This window comes from Prionailurus viverrinus, chromosome E1 (assembly GCF_022837055.1).
Source record: "Prionailurus viverrinus isolate Anna chromosome E1, UM_Priviv_1.0, whole genome shotgun sequence".
Classification (NCBI taxonomy): domain Eukaryota; kingdom Metazoa; phylum Chordata; class Mammalia; order Carnivora; family Felidae; genus Prionailurus; species Prionailurus viverrinus.
Window position 1 is genome coordinate 19173762 of NC_062574.1, and position 13757 is coordinate 19187518.

At 35.9% G+C, this 13757-nt stretch overlaps 1 protein-coding gene across 10 annotated transcripts in view; it reads left to right on the forward strand.

Annotated features, from left to right (window-relative positions):
• The window catches only part of NF1 (neurofibromin 1), a 248199-nt gene that overhangs the window by 83432 nt on the left and 151010 nt on the right, over positions 1 to 13757 (forward strand). For all 10 annotated transcript variants that reach the window (XM_047831817.1, XM_047831807.1, XM_047831810.1 and 7 more), the window contains exons 12-13: positions 3953 to 4084; positions 10841 to 10975. In XM_047831817.1, the coding sequence (XP_047687773.1) occupies positions 3953 to 4084; positions 10841 to 10975 (267 nt within the window). The remainder of the gene's footprint in view (positions 1 to 3952; positions 4085 to 10840; positions 10976 to 13757) is intronic.

Below are 13757 nucleotides of genomic sequence, written 5' to 3' on the forward strand. Positions count from 1 at the left end.
GCCTTGAGGGAATGATAGGTTCCTCGCTTGAGGATCGTTGGATTAAATGATAGGCGTAAATAACGTAAAATGCTATTTATCCCCGAAGGGAAACTTTAATGAATCTGATCGCAGATAAGGTATGTTTGTATTAAAAACTTACAAAATTTTTACTTTACTTTTGCCAGGGTAATGAGCAAGACATTGTATCCTTAATGTTTACTTTCAGGGTCACTTAAGAAAAAAAGAGATGACTTCCCCCCCTCAGGTTTATGTGTAATTCAGAATTAAAATATTATTATTTTTCTCCTTTGACTTATAATACTAAACACACTCCATTCGTTAGAGTGGATGGTTTTACATAAATGCTTACAACTTGATTTAATAAACCCAAGTGTATACTTTTTTGATTCTTTGTGGCTAGTTACTTTAATTGTGAAATATTTTTGTCTACAATCGAATACATAGAGCACTTTCAAGCATGGACTTGGCACTGCTGTAAGTGGCTGGGCTGCTCCTTTGTGGGTTTAAAGCATGCCTGGAGTGGTACTTCGTGCATGCCTCCATGTACACGGTGAAGTGGTCGTGCGTCCTTCTGTGCTCCGCTGGGTACTGCATGCGTGAGGGCGCGGTGTGTCTGTATCGGAGGTCACGTCTGTACGAAATGAAAAACCTGTATCGACTAACTCGACCTTTAACGAGTAACCTGCCAAAAGCATAAATTTGAGTCTATAAAGTATCTTTTAAAGGTATACTTTAGACAATGGGTACTTTATCTTATTATAGGATGTTTGATAAATTGTTTCTTGGTAGGGTTGGTGTTTTTGTTTTTGTTTTTTCTCCTTCCTGTGGTTTGAGGCGACTAGATACTGAATCTGAAGTACTTTCTGACTGAAAAGGACTATTTATAAAGTAAATATGCAAATTTATGGAATTGACTATTACGGAGTCTCACTGAAGACAGTTATGGAAATAACTTTGTCTTGAAATCACATGAAGTTTTTCTGAGATATTTGGACTCCTAATCTTAAATTTATTCATAGTATAAAATTTCCTTTTCAATGATTCTTGGTTCAATACACCTCATAAGTTCCTGCCTTCCATGGTTCTTTAGCCAGATTCACAGATTTTGTTTCCTATTATCACATTCTCGAGTAAGATAAAAGTTTTACTGATACGTTTTTGAGGGTTATGTAGAAGTGGTAATGGTTTGCAGTTGGTTTTTTTTGTTTTTTTTTTTTTTTCCCCTTCTGTGAAACATACTCCTACTCCGTTCACAAGTACAGTGTTTAGGTCTAAGATATTCTACTGTTTCTTCTTAAGAAATCTGCAAACCTGTTCACTGTTTGAATTTTGTCATACCGTAAACATTTGTCGGCTTCAAATTTGGTACTTCTAGTACGGTCACTTTTTTATTAAGACACGCTGTAAGAGATGAATTACAGTTATAAGATCTGTGTTACGTACTTAATCCTTACTGGCTTCCTTTGGGTTAAGTTAGGTGTGTTGTTATAATTGGGAAACTAAAGAAATAGTAATACACATATCTGACCCAGATATCTTAGCCATCAGCGGAACATGCTGTGGCTAGTATGGTACTTGGTATTCACTCTGTTTTGTCCCTTATGGCAGTTTGTTGTAGTTTCCTTATGGGTAGCTCCCGTACCGAGAATGACAGGACCTCTTCCTACCAAGAGGCTGGATAAGTTCTCTCCAACACATTTGAAAATTTAAGCAGTCTCTTGAAGAATTGTCATAGTTTGCTCATACTATGTACTTGTAAAAGTATTGCCATTTGTTTGGCAATAAACGTAGTGCTTTCGAGAAAAAAAAAGAATGTCTACTTTCGTTGACTAGTTTCAGAACGGGCACATTTAGTAACTGTGTAAAACACTATAATTTTTACCAACCACATGATGTCTAGTTTTTAGTGCGTATTTAATTTGAAAGTGTATCTTTAACTTTTATATTAAAATGAATAAATTTTTATATTATGAAAATCACTAAATCATAAGTTAAAATCACATTATTTTATAAGATGCACCTGGTACCATGGTACAATTTCAACAGCTTATTAAAGTAATGTAGTAGTTTGGATCAGGTGTTATATGGGATGCATTTCTCTTTAGTTAGTTTCTGACAGGATATTATGGGGTCAGGAGAGTTAGTAGGACCTTTACCTCATTGCATTTTGTGATTATTCAGCCTTTGTCTCTTTAAGCCGATTAATACAAGCTGTGTAAATTAGTAAATAAATGGAGATCAAGCTGTATTGATTGCTTCGGCAAGTCAAATGACTGAATTGACTAGAGTTTAAAGAATCCATTATATAACCAAACTAAAATGTGATCATTTGTTAGGTAGGAATGAGCTTATGTAGAGTGAGGGTTGAGGGAATAGCAGTATCAACCGTACTTTCCAAAGAGAGTAGTATTTCTTCCCTCACAGCTTTGGGGTCCCTTCCTAAATAGAGTTCAGTGTTCAAATTGTGTGTCGTAAGTTGATTGTATAATTCACTACCCAGTAAATAGAGTTTCGTAACCCATAGTTTTAGGTTAAAGTGATATAACTTGATGCTGCTGCCTAAAATACTCTGACGATTATGGGTGAAGAAATTAAAAGTTGAGAATTTAACGAGCTTAGTTCTGAGTGAGAAGGAACCTGGGATTAGGATATGAAGCTCTTAAATCCTCCGCCTGTGTTAATTCAGTCATTCTCTCACGTGTCTCCTCTGCAGTGGGAGTGTCATAAACGGGATGCCTGTGTAATAACCTATGTGTTAAGTGGTCCCGTATGGCTTGCATAATCTCCATATATAGTGAACATTCATTTTTGTCTTGACCAATAGACTTTATAGTTTTATTATAATTTTATTCATTTTAGTAATACAGTAATTCATTTTAGTTTTATTCATTTTATTTATTCATTTTAGTAATACATTTTATTCATTTTAGTTTTATTCATTTTAGTTTTATTTTTTTAATTCATTTTAGTAATACAGTAATTTTTTTTTTAAGTTTGTTTATTTGAGAGAGAGGGCATGCACAGGAGGGGCAGAGAGGGCGGGGGAGGAGAGATAATCCCAAGCAGGCTTCACGCTGTCAGTACAAGGAGCTGGATGTGGGGCTCAAACTCACGAACCTGTGAGATCATGACCTGAGCTGCAATCAAGAGTCGGATGCTTAACTGACTGAGCCACCCAGGCATCCCCATAATATAGTAATTAATTTTAAAGTTACATTAGACACTATTCAAATAAAATAGTCACTAGAAACTAGAATCAGAGCTAAATGGGCGAAACTGACAGACAGATATTTACATAAAATAATTACATCTAAACAATATTTAGCTATGAGCAGTTTGTCCTTGTGGTAATCATTAGTCTTTTCATGTATTATACCATCATTGCATATCAATTTAAGGTTATAGGTTTACTAATAGCTTTATCTCATTTACTAATTTTATGTTGTACCAATCACTGTTGTTTGTAGGCATATAAGTGATGGTTTGCCGCATAGTCCCTCAACATTGTGTTGAACCACTAATCTTTCTTAAAACTTTGATAATAGCATTCTTATGTGGGAGAATATATACTATAAACGCATATGTTTCTGAAATGTGTAAAAGTTAAACTTAAAAAAAAAAAGAAAAAGATTGGCTACAGAATTAGCTTTCTAAAGACTCTTTGTTTTTCAGATTCATTGGCTTATCAGTGAGAAACGATAGTCTCATATGCCCATGCACATGAAGTGGCAGTTTGTCTCATGTTCATTATTATATTTTAAAATACATGTATGGTTCGGTGTTTGAATTAAAGATCTTATTTGAAGACTTTGGAAATCATGGTGTGTGTTTGCATGGTCCTAGAAAATTTTTCACGGAAGGCTAAAACCTAAGACTACAGTGTTAACCAGAGCATGTAACTCATGCAAATTTATACTTTTCTTCTCTTATGGTCTCTGTTTTTCTCTAGTCTGCGTTGGATTGGTGGCCTAAGATCGATGCTGTATATTGTCACTCAGTCGAGCTTCGAAACATGTTTGGTGAAACGCTTCATAAAGCAGTGCAGGGTTGTGGAGCACACCCAGCAATACGCATGGCACCGGTAAGAGGAATCGTGAATTTTGAATTCCCCCTTCTTCCTATTGCGTTTTCAGTGTCTCTATCCTATTCCTGTTTTTTTGATTATTTTAGAAAATCAAATGAGTCCTTCCTTTTCTGTAAGTATCGTGGTATGTTGCATCCTGCATTATTGTTGCAATGCTAGCTAATGGTGTTTGTTTTTCACGATTTCAGTGAGTCGAACTTGTTTTTCTTAGAGAAATTTTCCCACAAAATGCTGTTAAAAATCTTAATTTCTTTTTCTTTCGTTCTCCTTTTTTTTTTTTCCCCTTACTTTCTTTTTGCTGTAACTTTTCCTTATGAATCAAAATATTTTGGTTTGCTCTTCATCTTTGGGGATGAGTAGGGAAGCTGACTCCTGGGTTAGAGTGAATGTTTCTACACCGTTTTTGCCCACTGGATGCTGGACACAGCACATAGGAAATTAGAAATAAAATGAAACATTTTTATCTAAAATAAAATATTTCATATTTCAGCAAATGTGCTATCATTCAGCAAATGATAGGCACTTTGATACTGAAGTTCATGTTTAAACTTAGTAAAAAGAGTCTTTTCAAATGAGGTATTCTAACAGATTAGTATTCTTAAATGGAATTTTAAAACTCGTATGGAACCAATTGAAACAGACAGTTACAGGATCATAGAAGTCATTTCTTGGTATTTATGTATAGCAAGAGTATTCTACATGGCAACTCTTGACATTGATTGGTGGTGCTTTGTCTTCTGCTTCTTATTTTCTATTCTTATTGGCTGCTGTCGCTCACATGATCAGATGCCAACCAGTCACTGTTTTGCATGGCAGTGGGCTTCTGTGGCTGTAAGTATGATCCATTGTAACTACCTCAGAAAAGTCCTTGGTTTCTTTGACTTTTCTGTGTATAGTTACTGTTATAGTCACATCATGTCATTTCAAATGAAAACGTAGCATGTTTTTACCTATTGGTAAAACATTTTTTGGTAAAAATTGGTAAAAAATTTTTTCTGGTAAGTTAGCCATTTCACACTCATAATTTAAATAGCTTTCTCCTCTTTTCCCAAGTTTCCTTAGTCAATAAAATATTTTGGTTCAGTACAATTGTAGTTCACTCTTATCCAGTTGTCAGTAGTTGTTTCTGAGGATTATTTATCTCAGATGTTCAAATAGAGACGTTTGCTATACTGAATACTTTAGGATTATTTCGTCTAAAAAATTATAGCCAAAGAACATGGAAATTATGTTTTATTCAATAAAATAAATAAAACACAAACTATATTTAGTTGACTTTTTGTGATGCCAAGTACTTAATTTTTTAAAAAATTGAAAATTTCAATCTAAGTTACTTGGAGGTAAACATAAATAATAGTTACTTAAATGTTAAATAACTAGACATCGTTTTACAAGTTGTCTTGGAAAATGACTTAAAATAATTGTTTAACAATTAATTCATTCTAGATATCCTATAGTAAACAGGACTTTGACTTTTTAAAGTTTCTAATTCTTCGGGCAGAAAATTAATGGCCTTCAATAGTAGAAACTGGTAGAAAGTTAATAGTCACTTCCACTTTAACTTCAGTATCCACTTTACCAGCCGTCTGCAATTTCACTTCCTGTGCATGAGGACTGAAAGAAAGTGAAACGAAATTAGTCCTTTGAACAAAGACAAAATTTGACTGGTAGTCTGAAAATGTTCCCTACATTTAGAAGTTATTTTACATCTTAGCCTTACTTACTAACTGATTCCAGGAGCAACATACTGTAGTACTGAAAGTTCATAAAAACCACAGCTAGACTTCTTTTGGTCCAAGGACACCTATGATAAGAATTGAGTTTTTATTTCCTATTATTCTCTGAAAGTGTCAGTATACATTTGATTTGTGAAATCATTCTTAAGCTGTTTACTTTCATATAATTATATATGAAATTTTGTGTGTATGTATGTGTATGAATATGTACTATATGTGTATATGAAATTATACATAGTGGCTGAAGGAGGGTTTTCTGCCTGATATTCTTACCGGGAAAATTAATTAACAAATCTAATCTGAAATAATTTTTTAGAATAATAAAATTTTATTATTGAGATGATCTTTAAGGTGAATCTTTTCCCTTTTAAACCTGGTGCCGTGAACAGTCCGACAGTAAATGTGGAAATTCTGAGCTCTCCCACAAGCTGCCGGGCATAGTGTTAACACCAGGGAAGCGTGATGAGCTAAAAAGACAAGGCACTTACCCTCACAGAGATGCCAGTCTTGTAGCTCTTGCTTGAGCACTTCGAATAAAGAGCTCACCACAGGTGGCCCTCAAGCCCGAAACATAGGACATTTGTAATAAATGGTTTAAATGTGTGACATCAGGGTTTCTCAACCTTGGCACTGTTGGTATTTTTAAATGTTGTAGGAGACGGTTGTAGGGGACTATCCTGTGTTCTGTAGAATGTTTAGCAGCGTTTCTAGCCTCTTACCACTACATGCCAGTAACACCACCCTGCTGGCTGCTGGTCTTGAAAAGCAGAGGTGTCTCCAGAGATTTCCAGTTATCCCTCGGGAGACAGAACTGCCCCAGTTGAAAACCACCGTGTTAACATGATATGTTCAGTGCGTTGTCCTCATTTGCATTGCCCCAGATGTTGTGTCTGCTTCTTCCATAGGACAGCACTGCAGATATTTCAGTAAAGTTATCTTGAACTGCTAAGGTTTCTTTTTTTAAATATGATTTTAGAATTGGGAGGGGTTTAATTATTTCAGCTTTCTTTAAAAGCTTGTGGGGTGTGTGTGTGTGTGTGTGTATGTGTGTGTGTGTGTGCGCGCGCGCGTGTTCGCGCACGTGTGCACGCATGCTGTTTGATCTGTTTTTACCGCTGAGGAAACTGAGACACATAAAATGTTTAGTGAATGACAGATAGTCATGATTAGTGAATAATTGGCATTCTTTCCAATGCCTGTCCAGTTCTTTAGCTGTCTTACCTCATTAGTGCATTAGTTTGATCAAAGCAGGAGCTCCATCTGGCTTGTCCAGCACTGGGTTCCTGGCCCCCCAGAACGCTGTCTGGCACGTAGTAGGCATTTAGTGCATATGTGTTGAATGAGTGAAGTAATTTCTTTCCTGATTTGTTTTTAAACCTCTCCTCTTCTGCTTCTCTTCTGGAAAGGATTCAAGCTAACATTTTTTTTTTTCCCAATTAAAATGACATATGAAGATCCGGTTTTAGTGTTGCAGATGCGGTATAATTGAAGAATGCCATTAACCTGCTGTGTCTGCGTACCGTGTTTCTACTAATAATATAGTCTAAGATTACATTGTTTTCTTAGATTGAGCTCTTCATCACTTAAACTCTTTAGCCTTAACATATACACAATGGGCCATAGCTTCTCCATTTTATACTTTGCTAATATTTTTAAAAGTTTGAAATATTTTTCTTAGCACTAATCGTTTACTGTTTTAAAACTCGGGTAGCCTATTAATGATAGCTGTATGAGTTTTCACAAATATGTGTAATTACTGCACATTTTGCTTCTAAAGGAGATATGCTCTTACATGCCTATAATTGAGTCATAGTCTTAAATAAGGTAACAAATGGTTTGGGCCCTTAATAGACAGCTACATATTCTGATTAATGAATTTATTCCTGGGCGCGACTGCTTCTCTTCTTTGGCCAAAGTGCGTGTACTATGTTGGATTCTTACTAATATCTGCAGGATGGAAGGTCAATAAATTAATGGATGGATAATGGTTTTTTTTTTTTTTTTTTTTTACATTTCTGGTTAAAAATGTATTTCTTCTTTAGCATGCTGTTCCGCCTTTTATAGAACCCCCTAATGTCCATTAATTAAAAGGTATTTGAATTGAAAACTTTATTTAACCTTTTCAAGTCAGTGCTGGAACAAAATTTATTTGCTGATTCCTGAGATGAAGAAATGACATAATTAAACTATTATTTACTGTTAGAAAATGATTACCGAGTAAAAGATAATTATTAAATCTGTTAATTGTTCTCTGATCTGTGTTCCTGTGCACTTGGTTGTGTCAGGGAAGAACAGTTGCACTTAGTTACATCTTAGTAAATATTCGTTCCATGAGAGTTGATCACCTTGATCTAAGGTGTTAGCATGACTTAGAATGAAAGAATAAAGTTTAATGGAAACAAACGGTAAAAACAGAATTGATTAAATGCATTTGGTAAGATATTTGCTGTGGGAATATAAATATGCAAGCAAACAGTATTTCTGAGTTTTGCTATTTCCTTTCTATATTGATATTCTTGAGCATTGATGTGGATGTTAGGTAGTAGTTCTTCCCCTTTGAGGACCAGAACCCTTCAGTGTCCTCAGGCATACTAACAAATGCGTCTTACACTTAGACGTGGAGAATTGTGGCTGTGTGTTACAGATGTGCATCTCTGCTTTTTACCTTTGAAGGACAGCCTATTTACTTGGACATTTTTATTATGTGTTCATAGCTGCCGAACATCCTGTTATCTGTATATTTGCGATTTTTCCTAAGAAGCCATACAGGCACCCAACAGGCATATGAAAACATGCTCAACGTCACTAAACATCAAGGAAGTGCAAATCAGAACCACAATGACATATCACCTCACACTAGTCAGACTGATTAGAAAAAAGACAAGAAATGACAGGTGTTGGCAAGGATGTGGAGAAAAGGGTACCCTTGTTCATTGTTGGTCACGATGTAAATTGGTTCAGCCTATGGAAAATGGTATGGAGGTTTTTCAGAAAATTAAAAATAGAGCTATCATACAGTCCAGTATCTCCACTCCTAGGTATTTATTTGTGAAGAAAGCAAGACACTGATTTGAAAAGACATGCACTGCTATGTTCGTAGTAACATTATTTGCCATAGCAAGATATGGAAGCAACCTAAGTGTCCATTGATAGACGAGTGGGTAAGAAGATGTGGTTGTGTGTACACACACACACACACACACACACACACACACACACACTCTGGAATATTACTCAGCCATAAAAAAAGAATGAAATCTTGCCATTTGCAACAACATGGATGGACCTAGGGGGTATTATGCTAAGTGAAATAAGTCAGAGAAAGACAAATATCATATGATTTTAGTTGTTATGTGGAATCTAAAAAACAAAACAGACTGATAGGTACAGAGAACAAACTGATGGTTGGCAGATGGGAGGGCAGTGGAGTGATCAACGAAACAAGTGAAGGGGATTAAGAGATACTTTCAGTTAAAAAATAAGTAAGACTTGCTGGAATACACAGCATAAGGAATATAATCAATAATATTGTAACCACTTTCTATGGTGGCAGATGGTAACTAGACTTACTGTGGTGACCGTTTTGTAATGTATATAAATGTTAAATCACTATGTTATACACCTAAAACGAGACATATTTTTAAACTAAAACTATTAATAAATAAAGGCATATGCGTCAAAACTAGATATTTTATGTCCTTTTAAAGAAAAGGGGGAAATGATTTATAACAATAGAAAGAGGTGGTTTTGTATCCAGAATATAATTGTTGGATTTTTCATTGAGTAACATGCATAATTATGGTATCAGCACAGCATCTACCGCAGTATCTCTGTAATTGAAGCACATGTTTCATGATTTATCTTTGTCAAAGGCTTCTTTCTTTGTTTTATCAATGTTCTTCAGGCAAAATACATGCATTCTGTAACTCAAGAGAGATGGAATGCCATTGAAGGAAAAAGCAGAACTTACCATTAAACTGTTAAGTACAGAGACCGACCATATAGCGTATTTCATCAATTCTAAGAAGCGCTTTAGTTTTTAACATCTCTGAAATTGGGAACACATCTTATTTGGTGTCTTAGAATTGACAGTGGTTTTTCATTTCTTGTGGTACATTAATAATGCATCTTAGTTAAATTAATGTCATAGATTCTCTGAAATATTTGTGTATATTTGTGTGAGATAAATGTTAAATGAATTGCTCAAAGTATGTATTTGTGAGAGCTGTAGACTAAATATTTTATCCCTAATGTGTCTACAGTTTGGAAAATTGTTCTTCTACATAGGAGTCACCTTGATATTAAAGTGTTTAGTATTTTAAGGAATTTTCATTTAAACTTTACTAAATACATTATATAAGAATAATATGAATGTTACAAAAATAGTTTCCATTTGTTTTTTATTTAAATTCAATTTTATTTTATTTTTATTTTTAAAATATAATTTATTGCCAAATTGGTTTCCATACGACACCCAATGCTCATCCCAAGTGCCCTCCTCAATGCCCATCACTCACTTTCCCCTCTCTCTTACCCCCCCATAAACCCTCAGTTTGTTCTCAGAAATTTTATTTTATTATAGAGAGAGAGAGTGAGAGAGCATGGGGGAGAGGGACAGAGGGCGAGAGAGCAAGAGAGAATCCTTCCAGAGGGCGAGAGAGGAAAAGAGAGAGAATCCTTAGCAGGCTTCTCGCTCAGCACAGAGCCCAATGTGGGGCTCGATCCTACAACCCTGGGTGGGATCATGACCTGAGCTGAAATCAAGAGTTGGTCACTTAACCAACTGAGCCACCCAGGCACTGTCCCAGTTTTCATTTGTTTTTTAAGCTTAATAATATTCACCTTATACTTACTCAGATGTTTCTACTCTTACCACACATACATCTGTGGTATAAAATGTCTGCTTTTTCAAAGCTTTTTAATAATAGATTTATTTTTAAAAAGGTAGATAGCTCTTTTCGTTAACCTGGTATCTGATTCTTACAAGGTGATGACATGTTTTTGTTTTTACTTGTAGAGTCTTACATTTAAAGAAAAAGTAACAAGCCTTAAATTTAAAGAAAAACCTACAGACCTGGAGACAAGAAGCTATAAGTATCTTCTCCTGTCCATGGTGAAACTCATTCATGCGGATCCAAAGCTCTTGCTTTGTGTAAGTATTTTATACGAGAGGTCTTGAAATTACTACAATAACTTAATTTGGTTTAAGTGAAATGCCAAGACCTTGGAGATCATTATTAGCTAAATAACACTCACTGACCCTTTCTGCTCATGCTTGAAACCTAAGACACCTTTAAGAAAACTAACTTAGAAGTTACATGGGGGCGCCTGGGTGGCGCAGTCGGTTAAGCGTCCGACTTCAGCCAGGTCACGATCTCGCGGTCCGTGAGTTCGAGCCCCGCGTCAGGCTCTGGGCTGATGGCTCGGAGCCTGGAGCCTGTTTCCGATTCTGTGTCTCCCTCTCTCTCTGCCCCTCCCCCGTTCATGCTCTGTCTCTCTCTGTCCCAAAAATGAATAAACGTTGAAAAAAAAAAAAAAAATTTAAAAAAAAAAAAAAAAAAAAAAAAAAAAAAAAAAGAAGTTACATTTCTCTGATACCAATATAATTAGATCAGATTTCTTACCCTTTTCCTCAGTTTTCCTTGTCATTAAACTAGCATGTTTTTGTGAGATCTTCTTTCTTTACTCTGTTACCAGGTTTGTATTATTTAGACATTATGCTGGGGTGGTGGTGGAGGTAATGAAGCAACCATAATAAATCCGAGTGCTTTCTCGTGGTCGTAGTTGGTTTTTAAGTATCCAGTTGCTATTGCCAAACCCTTTAGGTTTTTTTATTTCCCTTTCTTCCTGTCATCAACCTATTATCACTGGCTTTGCCTGGAAATACTGTATTGGAAGGAGAAGGAGATGGGAATGGGTATGGTTAGCACCTAATTTTTATCCTAACTGCTTTTGCAGCCTCAGATGGCATTCCTGAGGGCAATACTGTGGTACACAGTAGGTGGGAACTAACAGGTAAATGAGTGATAGTTACGTGAAGTGGTTAAAAGCATGGGCTCTACAGACAGACTAGTTATGTGATTTGGGTGACTTAACCTCTCTTAGTTTTCTCATAATGATAATAATAGTACCTATCTCAGATTGTAAAGCTTGAGATAGTACACTCGTGCTTTTAGGAATAACGTTTAATAAATGCATAATAAGCACTAAATAAATGTTAACTATTATTATTATTAATAAAATGCAGTTGACATCAATATTAATGTTATTAATGCCCCAAGTATGACAGTTATGTATTGTGAAGGTCATAGGATAACATGTTTAAGCTTTGTTGAAGTTTCTCCAGTCTCTGCAGAGCAGCATCCAGAAAAATTTCTTGCTGTTTTGTTTAGCAGCAGGTTTTATAAGTGCTAAGGTGCTTTCAAATTACTACATATAGGAGTTCATAATTTGATGTCCGTATTTTCAAGAGTTCTGTGAACCTCTTCAATGAAAAAAAAGTGTAATGAGTATTTTTTTCTGCAGAGAAATAAGAGGGGAGAGACACACACACAGAATTTCTAAAGGGATTAATAATGCCAAAGGAAGGCCTGTGATATTTTGAACTCTTGGAGAAGCCCACCCAAATTTGGGAGTCTAGTAGAATAAATTGTTAGAATTAGGCATGGAAAATTTCACAAAATCTTACCAAGGAGACAGTAAAGGTAATCAAATCCCCTTTCTCCTCATGTCTTTGTGTGTAGCACAAGTTATTTGTGGTAATATTTCATCATACATTTCACTTAATAGACGACCAGCTCTCTGCATGGCTATAATTCAGGGTAAAGAATGCACCAAAGTCACGAGTGCCGTCAGTGTTAAGTATTCCATTATTCAGAGAACAAGAACTTGGTCTTTTCCAAGATTGGAATTTAGTAAGCAGAGTCCATTTAAAATTGAAATTATTCTCTTTGCTGCCATCTAGTGGTTAGGCAACTTTTCTCAGCGTAACCAAAGGTAAGTTAAAGTAGATTCACTGTATACTTAAGTATTTTCTATTTAAATCTTAGTAAATAGGAGAAATGTAGGAGTAACTTAAGTGATGTCAGTCATGGTATTTTTAAAGTAACACAATTTAATATCTTTCATCTCTACCCTAATCCCTATTACTCTCATGTTGTCTAGCCTCCTAATTGTCCAGCTAACATCCTCTCCTACCTCCCTCTAAACATTTCTCTGCACTAAAGGTCTGGTGATCTCTTTGAAAAGCAAATCTTATCATGCCTTTTGTCCAAGCTTAACATGTGTTAGTTGAAATTGCTCTTGGAATAAAGACCTTTTGGTCTCCAAAGAGACCTACAGGGGCATGCAGAGTCTGACTCCTACCTGCCCCTTCTGCCACATCTAGCATTATATTTTTCTTTCTCTTTTTTCTGTAGTCATGATGGTCTGTTCATTCCATCTTACCACATTCCTTCATACCTGCCCCTGCTGTTTCTTCTGCTTATGATACACTTCTCTTTCCTCTTTACAATAGTAATTCGTGCTAATTTTGAGCTGTGATCACTGCCCTAAGGAAGCCTCCGTGAAATTGTGCCACATTTCTCTATCACGGTGCTCATAGCAGCTTGTAGCTTCGTAGTTCTTATCTCATTTGCAGTTTTACAGTTGTTGGTCTGGTTATTTTATTGATGTTTGTTTTTCCCACCAGATTACATGTTCCAAGAGGGTAGGAAACACTTTTTAAAAAATATTTATTTATTTATTTTGAGAAAGAGAGAGTGTGCATGCATGCACAGGGGAGGGGGGAGAGAGGGAGGGAGGGAGGGAGGGAGGGAGAGAGAGAGAGAGAGAGAGAGACACACACACACACACACTCCCAAGCAGGCTCCATACTCAGTGCAGAGCCCAATGTGGGGCTCGATCTCAACAAACCATGAGATCATGACCTGAGC